Here is a 23091-nt window from a genome sequence, read left to right on the forward strand (position 1 = left end):
AAATCTATATAGGGAGTGCCTTACGTGTCTCTCACTGGCTGACAGCCCATTTTTAACTTTCAACTACAATTATTAACTTCAGTCTTGCGATGAGGTATGAACCAGGAACCTAGTATTATTGCTATAACAAGAGATGTCTTAAAATGTTTCTACAAACTCTTTTATTAAGGTACATAGTAACTGAAGCCCAATGCAAAGCGGCATTACTTTTTCTGTAATTTAGGTGAGATTCAACAATGTAAAAATAAAGAATCTGGATTTGAAGTGCAAGAATTACAGATAATAGATTTTAGTCAGGATATCACCTTATGCAAGTCTTCTAGGAAGTATGTGTTTCTTGCCAGGTGCTGCACGTCACTATCTGCATGCCAGACTATAGGCATGCAGGCTTATTTTACTTCTTTTCCCCTTGCTTTTTGCTGCATAGCTTTTCTAGTACGGATACTAGATGTGCTGACATCCCTTTGCAAGTCAGCAGATAATGTTCCTTACAAAGTGTGTAATGTCCAGGCTAATGCCTTTCACAAACCACTGTCAAATTTTCATCTCTTCATTTATATATTGTGTTGAACACAGGGTAAGGGAAGGATAATGTGAGAATCTGAGACTGTTTCTAAAGGTGATCAGTCTGATAGACCATTTAAATTGAAAAGACAGACAAAACCAGAGATGGGAACTGGCAGAATGGAGACAGTGCAATTCCCTTAAAAAAATTCCAGAAATTGTTACCTCTAGCTTCAAAAATGAATGAAGGACCATTCAAATCCTCCTGATGTCAGCTACTTTCCCTTCATTAACTACAGTGCCATAAAATAATGTGATAAGCAGTCTGGTAGCAATTTGCCATCTGCCCTCACAGGTCTTGACTACAGTTATGAATCAAGTAAACTGAAGTAGCCTCCCACCCACCTTCCACTGGTGAAAGAAACCTTCATTCATTAGCTGCACTACTTAGCCAGTCTTATCTGAACAGCAAGTGACCTAAAGTAGCTGGTATGGGGAAAAAATGCATCAATCCAAACAACATCATATAGTTTCTGGTCTCATTCTCTGACTAATTTTCCCCGCATCTCAGAATATACTGTGAAGTCCTTTTTCTTTGCTCTTTTATAGTAGAAGGGATTTGTTATAGGAGCTGCCTTGCTTTTGTGTTCAACACTTTTTCTGTAAGCAAGTGTTTACAAAATATTGCGAAGTGGCAAACACTGGTGAAGTTCCATGAAGCATTTCAAGCCCACCCATCATTCATGGGGAAGTACTGCACAACTATGATGAAAAGCAGTGTTAATGCAGTTTGCTTTAGAGCTTTTAAAACAATGTCCAAAAACCTCTCCTAGTCAGGAGAAACCCTGGAGGATGTTTCCTGCCCCACCTTTCGCCAGCTTCACTTGGGACCATAGAGAGGGACAAACCCTCTAAAATCAGTGTCTTTCCTCTAGTGCTGGGTAAGTCAATCCAATAATGACTAAAATGTTGGAAGCCGTTTGCTCCAACAAATGCTATAAAAAAACTACCACTATAAACTTTAAGTCTCAGCATGCATCAATGTTTTTATAGCTGAGGAGCAATGATGGGATTTATGATTCAAACAGTGATGGAACCTTAAATATAGTGATCCAAGTGGAAGTTATTTTGTTCAAATATACTCTTTCAGGCTCTAAATGCTTAAAATAACAGAAAGAAACACCAAGGAAACAGCATGGGCCAACTCCATTTAAGGGTTTGTCTTCACTGTACAAGTAACTTCTCAGTTAATACTCTCAGGATACCCTGTTTGAGCTGGGTTTGAGTGAAAGATCACACTTCAGAATAACCCTTGGCTTTCAAAATACCTCTGCAGAGTCTCCTGCAGGCAAACCTGTGACAGCTCTGCCATGTGCCCAGATGCCTGGCAGTGTGGCAGGCAGCCGAATCATTCTGCCAGTAGCACAGCTGGATTAAAAGTCTGCTGTCCCCCTCAGCTCTGCTAGTTTGACTCCTCTAGCCTGGTTCTGTGATGTGTGCTGGGCGATAGTAGAGCTCCTTTCTGTTACTCCTAAAATAGTTCATCTCACTATGCTGTGGGCTCAGGGCTTCAAAATAAATCCCCACAGCCTATCATTAGCTTAAGCATCAGCAGGACTCCAGCTTTAGTACAATCTTTTCCTGATAGTGAAAAGGGAATTTTTGAAACATTGCTAATCTAAGGCTGGGGCCATTCATGTGTAGAAAGAGATCACACTGAGAAAAAAATGTGAGTTTAACTCAGAATTTAACCATGCAGGAGTACATGCCATTCAGCTAATAGTCCTGAAACAAGCTTCCCACAACATAATGGATTCTGAATCGCCCTACACCTTTGAGCAGCCAGTTATGCCTATGCAAAGCAACACAACTACTGTCTGCCCTGCAGAGAAACCAAACAGCAGTCATGCTCTCGGCTTTGCTCAGGTGCAATAAATGGGATGTTGCATTATAGGAACTTGTCGTGTTCATCTGGAAGAGCACACAGAGCTTTCAGAAAATGCTATCGAGCTTCTAATGATAAGTTATCACTGGTGGTATTTACATCTGACTAAAAATGGCTATGATGAATAGAAACATATATAGGTTTTACATGACCTTAATTTGCAACACTTGTCTATAGGCTTTAATTCATGGTGATATGAATGATCTCTTAAGGATTGTTTCTTCATTCACGAGTTAAAGATCCCATGCAAACTAGTTTTGTTGTGCTATAGCAGATTGTTGAGAGAGGCACCAAATTAACGTTTGTATGGCTAGAGAATAACAGCTACTATTACAAATTAGTTATTGCCTGGCTGACATCTTCACCAATGCCTTCAGCATGCTAATTCAATGCAGCTTAACAATGTATTCCTTAAACCAAAGGGCTAAAGGGACCTGTTTCCCCAGGATGCCATTTATGAGTTGCTCACTTGAGATACTTTTGGAAAAGTAAGGTTCATGGAGGTGGTGAAGCAGAAAATATAGAGGAAAAGTGCTGAACCACTAGCTGTGGTCTGGGCTTCCGTGTATTTTTTATTTTATTTTTCATTTTAAAGGAAGGTAGGAACATGCATTTGAGGGCAGACTTTACTAACGCACAATACCAATCTTTACCTAAAATCTTTATATTTGTCTGTATGTTGGACATTTAGTTGTGATTATACAGAACCTGGTAACACTTGCATACATTTACTGATGCTGCTCCTCAAAAGACTTCACTTGCTTTAAAAATGCCATTGTCCCTTGCACTACATTTGATTTTACATGCTGAGTAACTTTTTACTATTGTGCTGCTCTAAAATGGTTTCAATTAAAGGTCTCTCAGGACTTTTGTTCAGTTAGAAGTCCACCAAACAACAGCAAAAGAGTAGAGAGTATTTACCTTCAGTAAAGAGCATTATAATAAAAAAAAGTGGGGTTTTTTTTCTATGAAATGTAATTAAACCTTTTTTTTTTTGCCATTTTTTGGCATCTATTTAAGAGTGACAGATTTAAGTTCAGAGGTCTAGATGTACAAGCAACTCCAACAGTTGCTGCTGTACAGGTGACTGAAACTTTGCTATGACACCTCCTTAGACTGTAAATGAAGCTTTGACTGGTGTTGGGACAGGGACTGTGCATTCAGTTTGGAGAATGTAATACTGACAGTCTGTATAGTATATTCCATTAGCTTCACACAACCCAGGTGGATACCGATACTGTACCTCCTCAGTAATAAGGTCACCAAATTTTCCTGTGTCTGAGAAGTGAAGAATTAAACTCTTGAATTAACTGCAGCATTAAAATGCCCATTGTGTCACCTGAGCTTACATCAAATAGTCATGGGAGGCAAGGGGGAAGGCCTTCAAATTGGAACTGTTCCAGGCAGAAAAATAATGTTCTGCCAGGACAACAGTTCTCTGGTAAAGCTGATACAACACTTTTTGTATAGTTCCACTGACATCGGTGGTGCTATTTGCCTGTTAAGAAGCTACTCAAATGGCCTCAACATACATTATCTGAGCTTAGTCCCATTTTCTTTGTTCAATATTTTTTCTATTACCTGCATACGTCTGCTGTGTAAGGTTAATTAGTGAGAGGGCTACTCCTAACAAAGGTGAAACAGGCAACCCCTACTGTAACCTGTGTTGCCTTTTTGAGATTCTTTATTAAACAAGGAGCCCCAGGGAAAAGTCTGGCAGAAGGAAACAGTTTGATTGACTGGTAATATGAGATACATTAAAAAGTACCTTTGAAAACATCTGTTGCAGTTAAGTTAGAGGCAATGATTCCCTTTGCTTTAAAAGGTACCTAAGCACAACCGGCTATTTCATAATAGTCAAATATATTTACCAGTGTTGTTTTATCTGTATGGTACTAAGCTGTGGTTTGGTTTTTTCTTCTTTCTCTCCTTCTCCTCCCAGGATGAAAAGAATCAAGTATTAACAACAAACATCTGGCTACAAATGGTGAGTTTTGAAACAAAACTATGTTTTTTTTCTCCTTTGGTCTTTGAGTTTAATCTGGTGAGGGCTTTGAATTTTAGGAAACTTTCCAACTTTTGTTCTCTATCTTGATGGATAGTGGACAAAGCTAAGCTGAATGGAAACCTGTAAGACTGAGATTTAGGTCTTGATGTTGTTTCAGGTATTTCTGAAAACTTTTAAGAATTTGAGTCACTACATCTAAGTAAGTTACTACCTCATTTTAGTTGATTTGGTCACGCTAAACTCTTGATTGTAATAAGATACCCGTGTCCTAGGAGTCCCAGGTAGAGTGACTGTAGGTTCAAGTGCCTTATCATTAATTTCAATGAATCCATTATGTTGTGATAAATCATTTGATTGTGAAAGAGAACTATACATGCAAGAAATGCATTTCATCTGTCATAGCTGTTCTGATCAGCACTCTGAAAATCATCAGATGGTTCTTCTGATACAGGGGAAAAATTGTTCCAAAGAGGTTAATTATCTTCTGAGAGCTGCCGGCACTGTCCTAACTGAATGTCTCTGCCATCGTACTTGCTTTGCTGCCTATCTGCTTAGAGAAACTGCAGGAGACTTTTAATTAAAATAGCCATGCTGTTCCCATGTTGTTCAAAATGTTGTTGTTTAAACATAGGTCATCATCAGAAGTTAACTGTGAACATGAGAGGTTTATTATGTTCTGCAAATTTTGTATCTCAGTTACATGACTAAAATGGTTATTGGAACATCAGTTCAGTTTCCTAATGTTCAGCTGGGAACAGTATACTTCTTCCTCGTTTCCCAGTTTGTTTCTCCCACACAGGGTATTAATTTTTCAAACAGTAGCTTTATTTTACCTTTTGTTGCAATGTTTACTTGCAATAGTTGTCACAGAATTTCACATCCTCTCTTAACGACTTAACCGTAACTATTGCCACCACTAGATAGCAGAGCAGAGAACTCTGCCCCCGTTAACTCATGGCTGGCATTGCTGGGCAGGAGTAAGTTTCACTCACTTTTTAATAAATGAAACAGATAATAGAATATTCAAGAACTTTCTGAGAGTATTTTTAATTTATTTTCTCTGAAAGGTTAACTAGCAAGAGAGCTGCTCCTAAGCAGCTTACAGAGATTTATTCTGACTTGATTATTTTTTTGCATTAGTTTAAATTACAATTTAGGATTAACAAGATGCTTCTTACCATATGGGCTCCTAATGCTTCCAAAAAACATTTCTCCCATAAGTTTGTACTTTACAAAGATGGGGTGATGTGGGGGGCTTTCTCCATACTACAGCAGCTAGGATGAGAATTTGCCATTAGTTGAATTCCCATCTGTATTACAGAAACTGAACTGTTTGGGGTAAGTAAAGGTTTACAGAAGAGTTTTATTATTCAGGATAATCATGCTGCTTCTGCAGCAACTTCACACTTTTCAGTTTCTTTAACCTACTCACTCAGTTTAAATGTATTCTTTTTTCTTCTATTGTAACTTTTTTTTTATAGAGCACCTCTCTTGCACTGTGGTAGGCCTTAGGAAACAAATGAAAGACTATTTTGATGACCTACAAAGGATAGCATGGCTATTCCATTTATTCACAAAGAAAAGCTGACATGGAAGAAGCATTCAGCTCATGTTATTTTACAGGCTTGTTGTACAGTAAGAATAAAACTGTCAAATATAAAATGTTTTTGGCTTTGAGCTACAATGACAACAGTTGCTACGATTTCTTGCCGGGAAAACAGATGACAATTCATACTCAAGAAGCCATCACTTATTTTCTTTCTCTTTTATCCCACAGCATCCTCATCCTTTTTGAGACTTTTTTCCCCCTAAGGAAATTCCTGATTCTTTTATATATTCTGTATTTCTTTTGATTTATTTACCTTAGCACATACTGTATGTGCAGCATGTTAAGACTGCAATAAGCTGATCACTTGATTACTACAAAAAAACGTAGGCACTCTTCATGGCCTGTGTATACATTAAAAAAAAAAAAAATATGTGTTTGCATATTAACTGTCTATTAATGGTATACTAGACAGATTCGAAGCATGCTTAAGGCAAACTTAGGTCATTGAATTATGCTAAATGGTCTGAAATAAGTTTTTCCCTGAATTCCCCTCTCCACTCCCTTTCTTAATATATATGAGTGTATAATCAGCAATGTATCTTTATAATCACTGAAATACTTAAATACAAAAACCTGGGAGAAAGGGAAATATAAGTCTAGTATTTATACATGCAGACTCCTTGATCCTGACGACTATCTCCATGGCAATACTGCTTGGTATCAAAATCTTAAACTTGATCTAAGTTACAGCAGGAGCCTGGCCTAGTCACACAGATTAATACTAACCCAAGCACCCTGAGCCGTTTGCTATTTTAATCCGCATCAAATGTACTTCAGCTACAGTGGAGGTCGTAGCTCTAAAGTTAAAACAAAATGAGGCAGCTCGTGTCCAGCTGGATAGGTAAGCACTTTGTACACATGGCTAAACAGAGCAACCGCACATCTGCGTAACATCTCTCATACAGACTTTCATATTAAGTTGTCTATCGCCCTTTGGACTGTCTCACATCATTCAGCGTCACCCTATGCTACATCATATCGTCCATGATAACTCCTAAAAGAAGTTAGAATAAGAAATTATTAGATATATTGATATAAATTATGGTAATGCAGTTCAGTTGGAAATGAACAGGAGAGCCTGCTGCACACAACCAAGCCCGTGGGCAGCGAGCTCTGCAGCAGCTGCCCGCAGCCTGCCAGCCCCAGCCCTGCAACTGCTGCTCAGAAAGTGACCTTTCTGTCAGCTCCTGAAAATGAGTCGCCTAAAGCCAACAAGAGCCCACAGGTTTACATGCCTCAAAACCACACATCCCATCTGTTACACAAAATGTAAAAAAATAGAGGTATCATGAGGATCTCGGTATTTCTACATTCCACAAAGGATGAAATGGTACAAAATATAAGTGACATTTGTCTATCAGGAAGTTCATATAAAACAATCTACTGTAAAAATGGATGTAAAATTTCCCCCCAAAATTATGAGAAGCAGTTGATCAGCTTATAGAAGCTGTGTATAGATGCACGTGAGCAATACACACAGTTTAATTAGAGAACCGTGAATGGAGCAGGCAGCGAAAAGAAAAAACTACAAACAGCCAATCAGATATTCTGATGTAAGATTTCTGTAAAAAACTATTATCCGTAAAGCGAAAGGAAAAAGCAAGGCACGGCTCAGATCGTTTGTCCAGGTGATAAGGTGCTACAGATTCATAGTAAAAAATGAATGAGATAAATATGAAAGCATAGGCCAAGAAATTGTATAGTCAAAGCTTTACAGAAGATGTGTGATGAATGCTATTAGATGTGCTGCATGCAGGAAAGCGGTCATTTACAAGCACTGTTCTAGAGGTACAAGAATGACTCTGAATACCCGCACGCGAGGCTAACCGGGGACTTGTTTGGTGTAATCGAACTGAAACTTGCTTGTGACAGTAATGCAAGGAATTATATAGAACAATTTGATGTGACCACCCCATAAGAATGATTCCATTACCTCCACAATACCCACTGGAAATTTTTTCTGACCTTAATGTCTGTCAGATATTTTGACAAGGGCCACTAGATTGTTGAAGGAATAAGTATTTTATGTTTACTCACCCATTTCAAAGTTTACATTTAAAAGACTAACATTTGGTATTGCAACAGCACTGTAAATCTGCAGAAGTTTACACTGTCAGTTATCTGATGCCTACAGCTATGTGAAGTTAATGTAAATAGCACAATATGGGCATAGAGAGCAGCACAATATAATGAAGCATAGAAATTATAGTAGCAAATAAATTTTGTGAAACAAAATATACTTTATTTCTTACTTATGCATTTTGCGCACAACAGCAACCACCCTTGTATCCTGACAAGTCAGCTGCTTAGAAAGGGGTGAAATGCAACCTCAGTTTCAGGAAAATACAGTAGCTCACGCTAGCGTTTCTCAGGAGACCGGGAGGTAGCCAGCTTGCTAGAGCTGCCACCGGCGCTCAGCTGCCTGCAGTTTGGGGCAGCGCTTTTGTTTATGACTGTGCATGACCATACGTTTCAATGACACTATCTGGGATGTAGCAACACTAAACACAGATGAATCTCCTGGCAGTTTGACTGCGACAGAATCCCTGCTGATACTATATCCTTGTATCCCTTGACTATACCTGTCAAGGACGGGTCGAAAGGAGCACGAGCAGCCCCCAGGGGGGCTGCCCCCGGCGCAGTAAGTGCCAGCCAGGAAGGAAGCTTGTGGGAGGGTGCAGTGCTGCTGAGCATCTGCCCCCGAGGTTGCCTAACTTGAGGCCACAGGAGCTGCTAAGACCTTCTACGCTAGTATTTACCATTCTGCCATTTCAGTTGTTTTTGCTGTCGGCAGTGACTGTTGGCTGTGCTACCTCATGTCTATAACCAACTTACTACAACCTGAGAATTTCCAACAACAGAAAACAAGGTTGTCTATGAAGATAAAGATAATTGAAGCTAACATATGACTTGTAAAAGAAAATCTGTTGTATCCCAAATTGGCATTGGGACAGCATGAACAATAGAATACAAGCACCCCAAATCTTCTTTTGGGGTGCACTGCAGTGTGAATTGAAAATAAGATTTTTATGCTTTCCATTGAGCTCTACATGGCCTAATTCACCCTTTCCAAACATTTCACCTCCTGAAGCTAAACAGTACCTCTTCAGCAATAGAACACCTAACATTTCAGGCTACTCAGTCCCTAGAGAACCACAGTAGAGCAGTGGATGACATGACCTAACTTACTGTTTGTGTGTATGTCATAGTACTGGACAGATCACTATCTACAGTGGAACGTGTCTGAATACCCCGGAGTGAAGAATGTCCGTTTTCCTGATGGACTGATTTGGAAGCCAGATATTCTTCTCTATAACAGGTAGACACCCTTTTTTCATGTGGGGAAGGAGAGAAGATCATAGAATTATAGAATCACAGAATAGCCCAGGTTGGAAGGGACCTTGAAATGTTAACTGGTCCAACCTTTCATGGCAAAGGGGGGCAAAGATAAGGCAAGTCAAATGACATAATCATCTCACCAAAATGCCTAGGTTTTGAAATACTTTTCAAAAATTTACTAGGTTTTTTGAATACTGGAAAATTACCAGTCTCCTGTTTACACAACAGAAGGTTATATTTGCAAATACTTTGTAAAAAACAACATCCTCCCTACCGCCAATTCTAGTTAGGTTTTGTGAGATTATTAGAAAGCTAAAATTTTCTGTGTTTAATGGCATAGGTAGTGATAATTTCATTTTAAATTATTTGTTTGGTCTAAATGTTTACAGGTGAATTCAAATATGACTTTTGACGGCTTGTCTAGTTTAGTTTGGTTTCACTAGAGGCAGGATAGGTAAATGCCAGGAAGTATGTTTGTATTTTCCCATGTCCAGTTTTGGTGTCTCTCACTCTTTCTTCCTGCTACAAAAATAACTAGAGTATTTGCTGCTCTCCTCTTCAAACTATCTGTTCTGCATTGGGCTTGTTTCAGGGACAGACAGATTGCCATCAATCCACTGCAGAACCTTTGGCTGACATTGAGAGATTCTTTGGCTGCACCGTTGGCTGCACCATTATATGGTAGTTCCCATTGTGGAATTTATTCAGTTTAAAAAGATAAAGCACTGAAAGCTGTCTGCTCTTGAACAACTTGCCTTTTTCTGCAGTTGTGGTGGGCCTGTGTGCTGTTCCCCAGGTGCTGGACAGACCCTACATCTGCTTTGTACGTGTTGCACTAGCTCTTTTGTGGTAGCCAGGATATGTTTTGGTTTTTTGCCCATGCAGATGACATGAACCTTTTGTCTTCCTGACGGCTTTTCTCCTCTGTTTCTCTGCCATATGTCTACTAAGGAGACAACCCGGCTGTGTTTATCAACGTGATTCCCCCTCCCCACTTCAGGATCTGCTTTTTGTTGCAACAAGACCTAGAAAATAGCTGTACCCAATATGTCAGCTGCAGTTATGCTCCCTTTTGCCATTTGATGATCACCTTTATGATCAATGTCACTGTCACAGGTGTTGCTGAATGTAATGATGTGGTAACTAGTGACAGCATTCGTCAGCCACTTAGTACTTCTCTCTAGGGCCTACATTACTGCTTTGCTTACAACATGCTGCACTGCTGCTCTCAAAGGTACAATTAATACTAAATGATTTGAGGTGATCTCCACCATACTTATGGTAACTGCTTGTCAAGATTACTTCTTGTTTCTGGTTTAAGCATGGTAATTAGCACTTCAGTTGTCCATACACCAGCCTAAAAACCTTTGCAAATGCTCTGTACACAAAATGGAGCAGCATGCAACCTGGACAGGTATTTTTGCAACATTAATCTTTCTTAATGTATTTTTCAATGCAACTTTTTCTCTTGAGCATTTATTCCTAGCTACCTTGATTTCATAAATGACAGCATTCTTGGGAGAATCTGACAAATCACGCATTCATTTCTATTCTGCTGAGTAACAGAATACACAGAAAACTGTGTATGCCATAAAATTGGTACTCTACAACAGCAGTTTAGAGGTTTCCAAAAGAATTAATTATGACAATATTCTTCCTCACATATCACAAAGAGAGACTTTCAGCGTGTCTGAGGATTTATGCTTCAATATCTAAGTATATCCAAAATGAAAGGGTAATTTTAACAGAAATTATTAATATTAATGCATACGTGCTAACTGTAGTTGAAGTGCATTATAGAATGAGAAGGGTAACCTAATAACCTGAAAAACTGCAAACACTAATTTTCTAATAATACAGGTTTTTGATTCTTGGGATTGTTATCTATGGCATGGTCATGAAGTAATTATTCTACAGTGTTTGTAGTTCAAACACATATTTAAACCAAAATCTTATTCAGAGCTTAGTCAGAGAGCAAAGCTATTTAAAACAAAGTCTCAGTCATGTATGAAATTGCATTGCGAATATTACGATGGTTTCTTTTAGTGACATGGTATTTTGAGATAGATGCTTTCAATTTCTATACACTTCACTAGGGACATGCATCTGCAGTTACAAAGACATTAATGAACTATAAATTAATTTTTCATTTTAATGAATGCATATTTCGCTATGCATCTTGCTGCAGCTGAAAAACTGCAGCAGAGAAACTTGTGGCAGCTGTAATAAATTTTCAACCAGTGTGTTGTGAAGAGAACAGGGCCAGTTCATCTGTAGTTTTTCTGAGGGAATAAAATCTTGGTCTATGTACAAATTCCAGGACTGACTGTGTTAGTGTCATGTATGGTTCTCTTCCACTTTGTTAGTTTTACTAGACTTATTAAAAGTGCTCATTTCTGGTGGTATTGTTTTCCAAATGGCCACATAGAGTTCAGTTCTTCATGGAATAATAAAAATTCAGGTCTCATTTTAACAAGTTTAATTTTTCCAGTTTTATAAACCTTAGATTCTCCAGATATGTCCCAGTGAGACTGTATCTGCCAGGTACAGCTTTGTCATCTCAGGGTACTGCAGTCAGTATCTGCTTTTCAGATATATCTGCTTTTCAAAGTCTCATCAAGCGAAGGCTTAGCTTGGTACATGCCCAACTGAAGCACTGCATTTCAAAAAACAATTAGAAGCACAGTGTAGAAAAACACATATGCTCCTTTTTCAGAAAAAAGAATTTTGTATTTGAGTCTGAGTACCTCTTGATATTTTTTTAAGAATGTGTCTTATGAAAGGCAAAGTCACATGGCAGTGAAACCTCGGATCCTTGATTACTTGTGTCCTTTTGAAAGTTTTATTTCTGCAAATTACCAGAAACAGCAGCAAGGTCTTAGAAGCAACCCTCTGGTGTTTAACTGCCCTCTGCTCTACAGGAATAGAACAGCATCTAGACTAGGAGGCTAAGAATTTTATTTCTAGCCATTATTTTCCACTTTACAAGTAATTTGTGTGGCATGGATATCTCTACATCCTTAATGACTACTTCTTTGAGTTTCATCATGTAGCCCTTATTAATTTCAAGTCAAAGCAATTACTAGTCTATGTCTAATATATAAATCTGTTGCAGGACTTTAAGTCTGGTTTTCTAAGGAAATGAGACTTATGCACGTGTGTGCGTGCACACCTGTGTGAATATATGTTTGTGTACGATCTTTCTTTCTGCCCCTTTCCCCAGTATCCTCTGAATCCATTTCTGCCACATGCAGCAGTGCAATTAGTAGAGATCTCAGCAGTACCAGTTTCTTACAAAAGTCATGAAAAGAGGCAGCCAAGACGCGGTGGGAGAACAATTAGTGCTCCAGCTGGAAGAGAAGCTGCAACACTAACTCAGAGAATCCAGCCATGAGCTGTGAAGCTGAAGGAGAGCGGCCTCCATGAGTTCAACTGCCTTAGAATCGAATTGCCTTTTCAAAGTGCTAGAATCCATTCATGCCACATACATAATATTTAGACTTTTCTGCTTAAGAGTTCAAATTAAATAGTTGCAAAGATTTTCAACACTGTGAGTCTTCTGCTCACCACAGGAAAAAGTGTAACTGCAGATGGGCAAGTAATTATTTGGATTTAGTTTTTTCTTGTCTGCGTATTTCACAGACCAGTCCAGATATGTTTTAAATGTAATTTACTCAAACACGTAAGAGGAAAAATGCAAAGTAACAATGACTGAAATAGTGGTTGCTTTATTTTAGCTTCTGAGATAAAAAATTTGCATCAGAAGAGATCAAATATTAAAATCCTCTTTTTTAAAAATACTATTTCAATACAGGTTTTCCTGCTGGAAAAATGTACCATTTATTATACTTCATTTTCTGCTAGAATTATGAATATTTCACTTTCTCCCCGTCTCAGATTCTTACTGTATTTTTCTAATGCTGTTTTAGAAGGTGATTAGAAAATTATGAGATACTAAACCACCAACAGGCAAAGAGACATCAGAGACTTGTCATGGTCAAGTCATCCTAGAGACAACACAGGTTTTTAGATCAAAGAAAGCACAGGCTGCAGCAAAAAGCCAGACCCTGAGGCTCGTGCGAACTCCTTTGCCCTGCCCCAGAGTGGCTAGCACTCTATTTGCCTCATGTGCCAACCCGTCCCCACAAGGTGACTGTTTGGAAACTGCAAACACGACAACAAAATACAGTAGCCTGTGTCTCATTGTGCTCATCCCCTGCACAAATGAAAGCCCAAGAAAGGAGTCTATGAGTGTAATCAGAGCCAACAGCCATCAGACATAAAGTCAACACAGCAGTTCCTGAAATAATTTCAAGATGCAAAGATCATTCACTGCTAGTACCTGCTGAGCAATTTAATCTAGGCACCAAATTCAATAACTATGACAATTTCTCAAATAACTAGGTCCTGAACTTTAATGGAGATATAGATCAGAATCTGCAATACCTTTCCACAAAAAGCTGCAACAGTAAATGGGAACTGTGAAATAGGGTGCAATACTATATAGATATATATCCATTGCAATCTAAACGTCTTTCGTAGAGTGATTTAAATCAGCAAACTTAGTACACTTTTCATAGGAAAGAGTCTTTATTTCATCATCTAAATATTTGAAAATAGGTTGTTTCCCATCTACAAGTTCTTAAAATTTTAATGCCTAGTAAATTCCTCGGTCATAGTGCCAGATGTAGTTGTGATACTCGTTGGCAGTAGGTGCCAGTTCATAATTTGAAGCGGTCTCCAAGTAACATCATGATGCTTTTTGAGAGATGTGGAAGAATGGCACACCAGTGCCAGTGGTCCTGGCCAGCACCACTACACTGACACCTGTAATAGGGTTTCTTTTTTTTTGCCGAACCCTGTTTGTGGGTTCTGAAGTAGATAATGAAGGCTGGAGCTACATTAAACAGCCTTAGGCATGACACATAGTAATAACCTTCACCCATGCAAAGGGGTAGGATGAGACACTGGAGTATCCATCTCCTCAGTATTCATTAGCTGCTGTTAATGTAGACAGCAAGAGAATGGATTTCCCTGTACAGTTGCTCAAGAAGTTTTTAAAAAGTGCTTAATTTCCAAATGGAAATCAATAGAGCCAAGGCACTGTAATGAATGTAGTGGGAAAGGTGAGCAGTGAGGATGAGATGGCTCCCTTTCACTTACACTTGTTAATCAGGAACAAATCCAATAGTATCAGGCCAGTTACTTTGAGGCCACAGAAAACTGGTGACAGGAGAAAAGCTGTCAAGTATTTTTTGGGAAATAATCCTTTTATGAAGAACAGATTCATCTCAGATATTCTTCAGCCAGTCAAAAAGCATATAACCCATTTTGTTTCTTCCCTATTCTAGTGCTGATGAAAGATTTGATGCTACATTTCACACTAATGTTTTAGTCAATTCTTCAGGACATTGCCAATATCTGCCACCAGGTAGGCTGTTTTCATGTCATAAATTTCAAGAACTCAGACTACTTATGTATGGTGTGGTTTCAAATTTGACATCAATTCTTTGACATTTTATTTATCTAGCTAGCTTCATCTGATCGATTTAAGCCTAGATGTACCATGAATTACATGGTTAACACTTTTGTATGAAAACAACCATACAAGATATATTTTCTTTATTGCGATTATGTAAATTCTGCTGTCATAATGCACTATTTCAGAAGTGTGGAAGTATAAAAGAAGGTAAAAAATAAAAGCCCCCACTATTAAAAGATATTGTTTCTTAAAACCATGCTAATGCCTCTTAATAAAAATTTGTTTCATTAATTTAGCTGTTTCTTCTATTAATATGTTAACTTTGCAATAACATGCTTAGTAACATCTTGGATGTATTTTCTATTTGAAATGATTCACTGGATGCTTCATCAAAACAACTTTTAGTCTGAAGGGAAAGTAGTCTGTGTTTGATATTTATTTGATATCAGAAATATATCACTGACTCTCTGGATGTATAGCAGTGGAGTATTGTTTCTGTTCCCAAACTCAATCAGCATAACTCTTAGAATTAATTCCTCCTAGAATCTGAATCTTAGCAACTACAGCAATAGAGCCAAGTGCTTTCCAGACAAACTAGTTTTTCCATCTAAGATCTCCAGAGGATTTCAGGGGTTTGCCTGTTGCTCTTTTGATTTAAGATGTTCCATTTGCTGGGGGGTTTTAAATTCAATTCTGAAAGCTGCTAAATGACAGGGCCTGACTCAAGTGGAAAATAAGAAGCTAGTTTTCCTGCATAAGTCAAGATCATGGAAATCTAATAAGACAGCAAATAATCTTTCAGGATTTCTTATTCTATTCAGTAAAAGAAGTAGGAGAAACAGATTGCATATTCTGCTTCATTTCTTTCTGAAATACAGTTCTAGAAATCTGACCTCTTCTCTAAATATTCTTCCACTATGTGCCAAAAGGGAAATGTAGCTCAAAAAATAGTTTGTAACATCAATTCATTAATGGTGCAGTTGTTTCCTTTTCTATGACTGACTTCTGCTTTTTACATGTCACTATACAACTGGGATTAAACATGCTTTACAAGTGAAAAACAGAGGGCACAATGTAGAACAAGGTTTGTTTACAAAACGTACATGAAATTATGTGGAACAAGCATTTAAATTAAGTGACCTTGTTCAAAATCAATCTAGGCATATTTAAAAGCTCATGCTACATCGATGTGCGCTGGTTTCCATTTGACGTTCAGAAGTGCAACCTGAAGTTTGGATCCTGGACTTATGGAGGCTGGTCCTTGGACTTACAAATGCAAGAAGCAGATATATCTGGCTATATTTCAAATGGAGAGTGGGATTTAGTAGGTAAGCTCTTGATTTCTTATTTACACTGTGAACTTGCAGCCTTGTCTCCATTGCTGAAATGGATTAAATAATGATTGGGAAATGAAGACAGAAATGAAACTAGTAAATGACCTAGACAGTGGCATTTGAAACTCTGAGCACAGCTGTAAGATGAAAATCAACATAAAGTAGGCGACAAAATTGCTGCTTCAATTCAGTAAGTATCTTTTATCTGATTTTCCTTTATTATCTCACAAAAATGACTTAATTGGGAATTAAGCTTAAAGAGGTGGTTTTGCCTATAGTAAAACTACAGCTACATTTATCCTTTTTTACATTAATTTCTGGTTTTCTTCCTTTTCCCTCCTACACAGGAGTTCCTGGGAAGAGAACAGAGAGTTTTTATGAATGTTGTAAAGAACCTTACCCAGATGTAACATTCACAGTAACTATGAGACGTAGGACTCTCTATTACGGACTCAATCTTCTTATTCCTTGTGTACTGATATCGGCGCTTGCTTTGCTAGTTTTTCTGCTTCCAGCAGACTCGGGAGAAAAGATCTCACTAGGTAAATCCTTAACAGGATATTGCAAATATGACCAAACCAAAAGAAGTTGTCCATTTTAAAGTTTTTTAAACAGTCTTAATAGGCAAGGAGGAATATTGTATGCCCTATTCTGGTGCGTGCGCTATATTTACTGTTTGGTGCTGAAGCTGTGTGATGGTTAACCCTTGCTCTTAGCTTAGGATACACTGAAGTTTTGAAATGGAGAAATTCCAACGAACCAAGCAGAAGCATGACAATTCCTGACTACCTTCCTTAAGAAGCAGGGTTTCATCTTTTTGACATTTAATTGCTGAAGAAAAATCCCACATTCACTGAGCAAAGGTTAAGTTTACAAATGTGCATTTAAACACTTTAACACAGAATTCTGCGTAATATTTCCTTTTAATAGTGAGTTGTATCAAGAGCCTAAGGTGCCTTCTCATAAAGACAGATTCTCAATGCCACTATTCTAATTTTTATAGTCTATTTTAACTAAAATATTGGTTTATGAAACAAATCTGATGACTTTAAGTACTTGAACCTTAAGATGGAGGTTAAATATGTATTGAAACTTTTTGCCAAATACAAAACTGCAAATGAGCTGGCTTCTATTAAGTGAATATAACTGTTGAAAGGTAGAAACAAAATTAACATTTCTCCAGAACATGGTTTAATCAAGTAGTAGCCTCCCTAATCAAGAATTCCCTCTCATATTTTAAGATACATTCTTTGTTCCTAAATCCTTTTCCACCTGACAATGATTCCTTACTGTTTAAGACTAGTCCTCAGAAAAGAGCTAGGCCTTGTTCCAGAAAGATGGGAACTCATCACCGAGCAACAGAAGTCAAAGTCAAAAAATAACAGTCAAGGCTGCTTGGGTATAGCCACATGCAGAACCCAACAGCTAATATCGAAAGATATCAAAGTCTGTCCAAGACAGCAAATCTGTTTTTTCAGGAATATTATGCATTACACCACCTGTAACTTCCGCACCAATTAAACAAGTGTCATATGCTCAAATACTCAAAATCACACAATATTTTTACAGCAAACAAGCAGCAAGAATCACTTTCATTTACCTCAGCTAATTAGCAAATGGTGATAAAAGCTGAACACAAGGATCTAAACATATGTACGTCTGTGCAAGCATTGGTACCAGTTTGGCAGCACTGTTACCCTGAACTTGAGGTCATATAAGGAAGGATAGGAGTGCCACTAACGTGCTGGTGCAGGGGTAACAGTGGGACTGCATCTGGCAAAAGAGCACTTCTTCAGATTCATTTTCTGCTTCTTACTGCCTTGTAACTGCAAACTACTGATCTAATTTCATACTTTATATTTATCTTTCAGGTATAACAGTTTTATTGTCTCTCACTGTCTTCATGTTACTTGTGGCTGAAATTATGCCAGCAACATCTGATTCTGTGCCCTTAATCGGTAAACTACAGCTTTTATTCACTTTTATTTTTTGTCAAATGAGGTGCAGTGACTTTGCATGAAGGCCAGCAGTAAGGCAAATTACCACTTGTACAATGGCCTACTGCAATTGAATTAGAAAAATGTTGCCAACTGATGAGAGGCTCTGGCCAGTGTGATCCCCTATATGATTACCGTGCGCTCTGCCTTGAACAAAACAGAGAACCTATGTGTATTTTTGGGAAAGCCTAAGGGAGTCAGTTTTCCATGAAAGAAGTTGTTGCAGTTTCAACACAAGTGGCCAGACATTAGCAATACAGAGCTAAACATGTAACTTCCCAAACATAAAGAGAAATTTTTGAAAAGAAGTACTAGCCAGTCTCTATAATACTGGTGAAAGAAAATGAGAGGACAGGTTTTTTCAACATTGCTTAGAAAAGGCAGGTGCTCAGTTCCACAAAGACAACTACTAAAGGCTGGCTATCCTCTCAAAATAACAGCTGCTCTTTCTGCTCTTGAGAAATCTTTCACAAATACCTAAAGTAGCATGTGTATCACTGCACTGGAAAAAGAACTTAACACTATGTATGCATGTATATAAATACCCCTTATAACAGCTATAAAGCAATATCAGCCAAAGTATGTTGCTGTAATTATCTGTTTATTTTGCAGCTCAGTATTTTGCCAGCACGATGATTATTGTTGGTCTTTCTGTTGTTGTCACTGTTATTGTTCTACAATACCATCATCATGATCCAGATGGGGGGAAAATGCCCAAATGGGTAAGATTCGATTTTCATTCATTATCTATTGCATAAATGTCCAGATCAGCAATGTGATAGAGTAGCTAGTGACACGTTTACTTGTTACTGTTAAAAACGTATAAATCCTTCCTGAACGTTTTGAAAAGTAGTTTCACCAGAATCGAGATGTCCAGCTACCTTTCATGTGGTTGGCTTCTTAGAGAGAGTGTGTGTGCAAGAGCGAGAATGAATATACCTCAATTTGCTTCTATATACAGAATCTCCTTCACAACAGCTCAAAGCACCTCAGGACTTTGCTAAAATGTAAATATATAAATGAAGGTGATTTTCAAATAAGCTGCAGATGTCAGAAGTGAAACAGGTAGAAGGAAAGAGTAAGGTGCTGACGGAGTTTATAAATGCATGAAATACACTAGCCTCAAGGTGCAACTGTGCAGCTGCTACATATTTAGCTGCTGTGCATACAGAAATATCAGCCTAAAAAGCACTTGTTAAAGATGGCTGTTGAAGTGGAAGTGAAACTTGCTCTGAAAATCCCCATCTATACACCTCTGGTCAAGAACATCTGTAAAGTGCAAAGAGAAATTAAAGTCTGTTTTCTAAGTACATAAGACTTTTTAAATAATATACTTCTGTGAGTGGTTGTTTTTACAGAGAACGTTACACTGATATTGGATTACTAAATATTGGTGAGCATCATCAGCTAACCATCCACTCTTCCTGACTTCACCCAGCTCATGGCAGCATCAGGCATTACTGAAAATGGAAAGACCTTTCTCCTTTTTTCTCTGTAGAACAATGAGTTATTATTACCCTTACTAGGCAAAAAGAATTTGCATACAGCAGTGCCCTGCGGACAAGATATAATGAGATGTTCCTGGCCTATTCTGGAGTGGTGACTTTAAAATAAATTTAAATGAAGATAATAAAAGGTATATATCTTTAGACACATTTGATGACTTAAAGAGGACAAATGTTTACTACTGAGCCAAACATCCTCAGAAAACAGAATACTTGAGGTTGAGGAGTGAGCTTTAGTGTTGAGAAGCTGGAGTCCATTAAACATTATTTGGACACTGGTGGATTTTGGATCAGGCCCTCAGTTAATAGAATGTTATCCTTCTTGGTGAAGTTTGATAGTGTAAAGAGAGTTACAGGGCAAGGTCTATCTCTGGTTGGGATGTTTGCCTGCATATAATATCTACTCTGAGTGGCAATCCACAGTCAGAATAAGTAGACCAAATCTAATACTAATTACAGTGCAAGATTTGCATATTATAAGAGACAATAATATTTAATTAGTGCTCTGGAAAAGAAACACTGGAATGAGCTCTTAAAATCTGATTGAAATAAATTATAGAAGCTTGCATCTGAACTGGAACAGTCTCTGGCTTGCCTGCACTTTCTGTAAGACTGGATTAAGGCAATGTGGAAAATGATAAAATGATACACACTGATTAAATTTGCAAAATACTTTTTTTTTAAATCAAAGTAATTTTTCCATCTTTTCTCCATGCTATATCCAGATGTTTTCTAAAACCTGCAATCAACCGTTACGAAAACAATGCGAGAACAGAGCCAAAAAACATTGTAAAGTGTGGAGCTCCAGTCCAGTCCAGCATCTGTTTTAGCAGCTCCCTCCAAAGAGTAATGTCATGTGAATTTAATATTAGAGGACAAATATGAGTGAAAGAATTGTAATTTATTTACTACAATCTAAAGCAGCACTACTAAGACAATTAAAAAGTAACTCTTCTTCAGTAGGTGTTTGTTTTTTTTTTTTTTTAAGCTCATGGTTTCTTTTAAAGGTGGAAAAGGCTGCCATATCACTGTTCAAGTGCAAATAAAAATCAACACTACAGAGACTCCCATCAGAGGAAGGGGGACTCCCAATAGTGATAGTCAGCCTGAGGCAATGAACAGCACTGCTAGAATAAGAAAGCAGCTTCAGTGATTGGCAAATTGATAATTTCAAAACTCTGGCACCATTTTCTAGAACTCCTGTGCAGACTAAGCAGAGACCATGGACCAGTCACTCAGCCTGCAAAAATATCAACAGCGCCCAAAAGCTGTGGGAAGAGGTGCTTATTCTCAAATATTTTCTTTCAGACAAGAATCATCCTTCTCAACTGGTGTGCTTGGTTTCTGAGAATGAAAAGACCAGGCGAAGATAAAGTGCGTCCTGCCTGTCAACATAAACAGCGTCGATGTAGCCTATCAAGTGTGGAGATGAACACTGTGAGTGGACAGCAATCCAGTAACGGGAATATGCTCTACATTGGGTTTAGGGGACTGGAAGGAGTTCACTGCACACCTACCACTGATTCAGGGGTGATCTGTGGGAGGATGACCTGCTCACCAACAGATGAAGAAAACCTGCTACACAGTGGCCACCCCTCTGAAGGTGACCCAGATTTGGCTAAGATCTTGGAAGAGGTCAGGTACATTGCAAACCGATTCAGAGACCAGGATGAAGAGGAAGCCATTTGCAACGAATGGAAGTTTGCAGCCTCTGTAGTGGATCGGCTCTGCTTGATGGCTTTTTCAGTCTTCACAATCATTTGTACAATTGGTATTTTAATGTCAGCACCAAACTTTGTAGAAGCTGTGTCTAAAGATTTTGCTTAACTCCTAACTACTATCTGATTCTCTGAAGTATGATATGTAGCAAATAAGAGTGCGTTTTTTGTTTGGTTGGTTGTTTTTCATGAGTATGCTGCTTCTCATTGTCTGCTTTCTTTTCCCCCCTCTCTGGCCCTGAGTTCCTTTCGGAAGAGTGGCACCATTTCAGAGGGGAAGCCAAGGATTAAAACCTGGGCTGCCTGTGTGCAGCTCCTCTGAGCACTCTTCCATGGGAGATGCAAAGTGGCTGCAAGGCCTTTCAGAATGACAGGGTATTGCACCACCGACATTTTTGAACTGGCTATTACAAAGTAAGAGGTAGGCAATGCCAGAACTGTCACTTCTTCCAGACTTTGCTATAAGAGATAGAAGGTGGTCCATCTTAACTATTCGAATGAGTGATCGTAAACACTTATGTTTAGGGAAGGATTAAATCCAAATAGATGGAAGCTCAAACAGCAGAGAGAAAAGGGAGAAATGGGTTGCTTTTCAGTTACTGCTTCTTACTGAGTTGCAGTATGTAGCCCTCCACTCATAACCAGTCAGACCATAATTCCCTCCATGCATTTTACATAGAGCATATGTGACTTCACAGGATTCTGAATTTGTTCGACACAGCAGAAACATGAAACTTAAGATGACACACCATATAACTTGTCCTTCCATATCTTTCTGGATTTGACCTAGAAGTTTATCCTGAATTCTTAAACAGGCTTCACAGTAATTTTTGCAGTGTTTACTACTTCTTCCTTGTCCTCAGAAAGACATTCTTTCAACTGATTACCTTTTTAACTATCAAAAAGAAAATGAAGGATTTATGATGCCTTTATCCTCACTTGTTTAAAAAAAAATACACACACTTGTCTCTTTGCTGCTAACCAGATTCCAATGTGGAAAAAGTAACTCTGTGTCTTCTACAGGCTTAAGCGTAAATTAAGAATCTAAAGCAAAAAGAAGCCATAAAATCCTGAGATCAAGCTTTTAATTTAAAAATTAAATGTTTGATCTGTTGTATGCTTAGCCTTTTATAGACCTACTTCTCATGAGTCACTATAACATGTCTCTACAAGAAAATGGCACCTTTTCTGCTCAGTTTATCATCCAAAGAGCAGTAATAAATAATGAAGCTTTCTTGGGTCTGATATAAACTATGAACTGTATAAATATGTATTTATATATACACACTGCATATATGTCCAAGGAAAGGTTAAGACTTAAATTCAAATTCTCTTAAGTCTAGACAGACATTTGCAAAAGCAAAACTAAAAGTTCATCACTTCATGTTATTTCTGATTCCGAAATTCTCCCATCAAAATATGCTCAGTTTTCATGTGACTTTGATGTCTTAATGAAAAGAGCTGAGCTGAGAATACCAGGATCTGAAACCTTGTGTGTACAAAACAGCTCAGAATTAGTCTCTTGCTGGCACACCAGTATTCCTGACTAGTAATATAAGTGGTAAAAGATGTGGGGGAGGATTACTTTAGCACTGACTGCTTGCTTTATCCTACAGAATCCTGACCTTTTGGCTGAGGCCTCCAGAGGCA

The 23091-nt window shown here is 38.2% G+C and overlaps 1 protein-coding gene across 1 annotated transcript in view; it reads left to right on the top strand.

Annotated features, from left to right (window-relative positions):
• CHRNA7 (cholinergic receptor, nicotinic, alpha 7 (neuronal)) overlaps positions 1–21922 on the top strand; it is a gene marked incomplete at its 5' end in the record, with an annotated part of 39774 nt that extends 17852 nt beyond the window's left edge. The window contains 8 exons of the mRNA XM_010291956.1: positions 4392–4436; positions 9276–9385; positions 14757–14836; positions 16048–16215; positions 16569–16763; positions 18093–18179; positions 18831–18940; positions 21032–21922. Of these exons, the coding sequence (XP_010290258.1) occupies positions 4392–4436; positions 9276–9385; positions 14757–14836; positions 16048–16215; positions 16569–16763; positions 18093–18179; positions 18831–18940; positions 21032–21550 (1314 nt within the window). The remainder of the gene's footprint in view (positions 1–4391; positions 4437–9275; positions 9386–14756; positions 14837–16047; positions 16216–16568; positions 16764–18092; positions 18180–18830; positions 18941–21031) is intronic.
• Between the last annotated feature and the right edge of the window lie 1169 nt (positions 21923–23091).

Source organism: Phaethon lepturus, unplaced genomic scaffold (assembly GCF_000687285.1).
Source record: "Phaethon lepturus isolate BGI_N335 unplaced genomic scaffold, ASM68728v1 scaffold8480, whole genome shotgun sequence".
NCBI lineage: Eukaryota > Metazoa > Chordata > Aves > Phaethontiformes > Phaethontidae > Phaethon > Phaethon lepturus.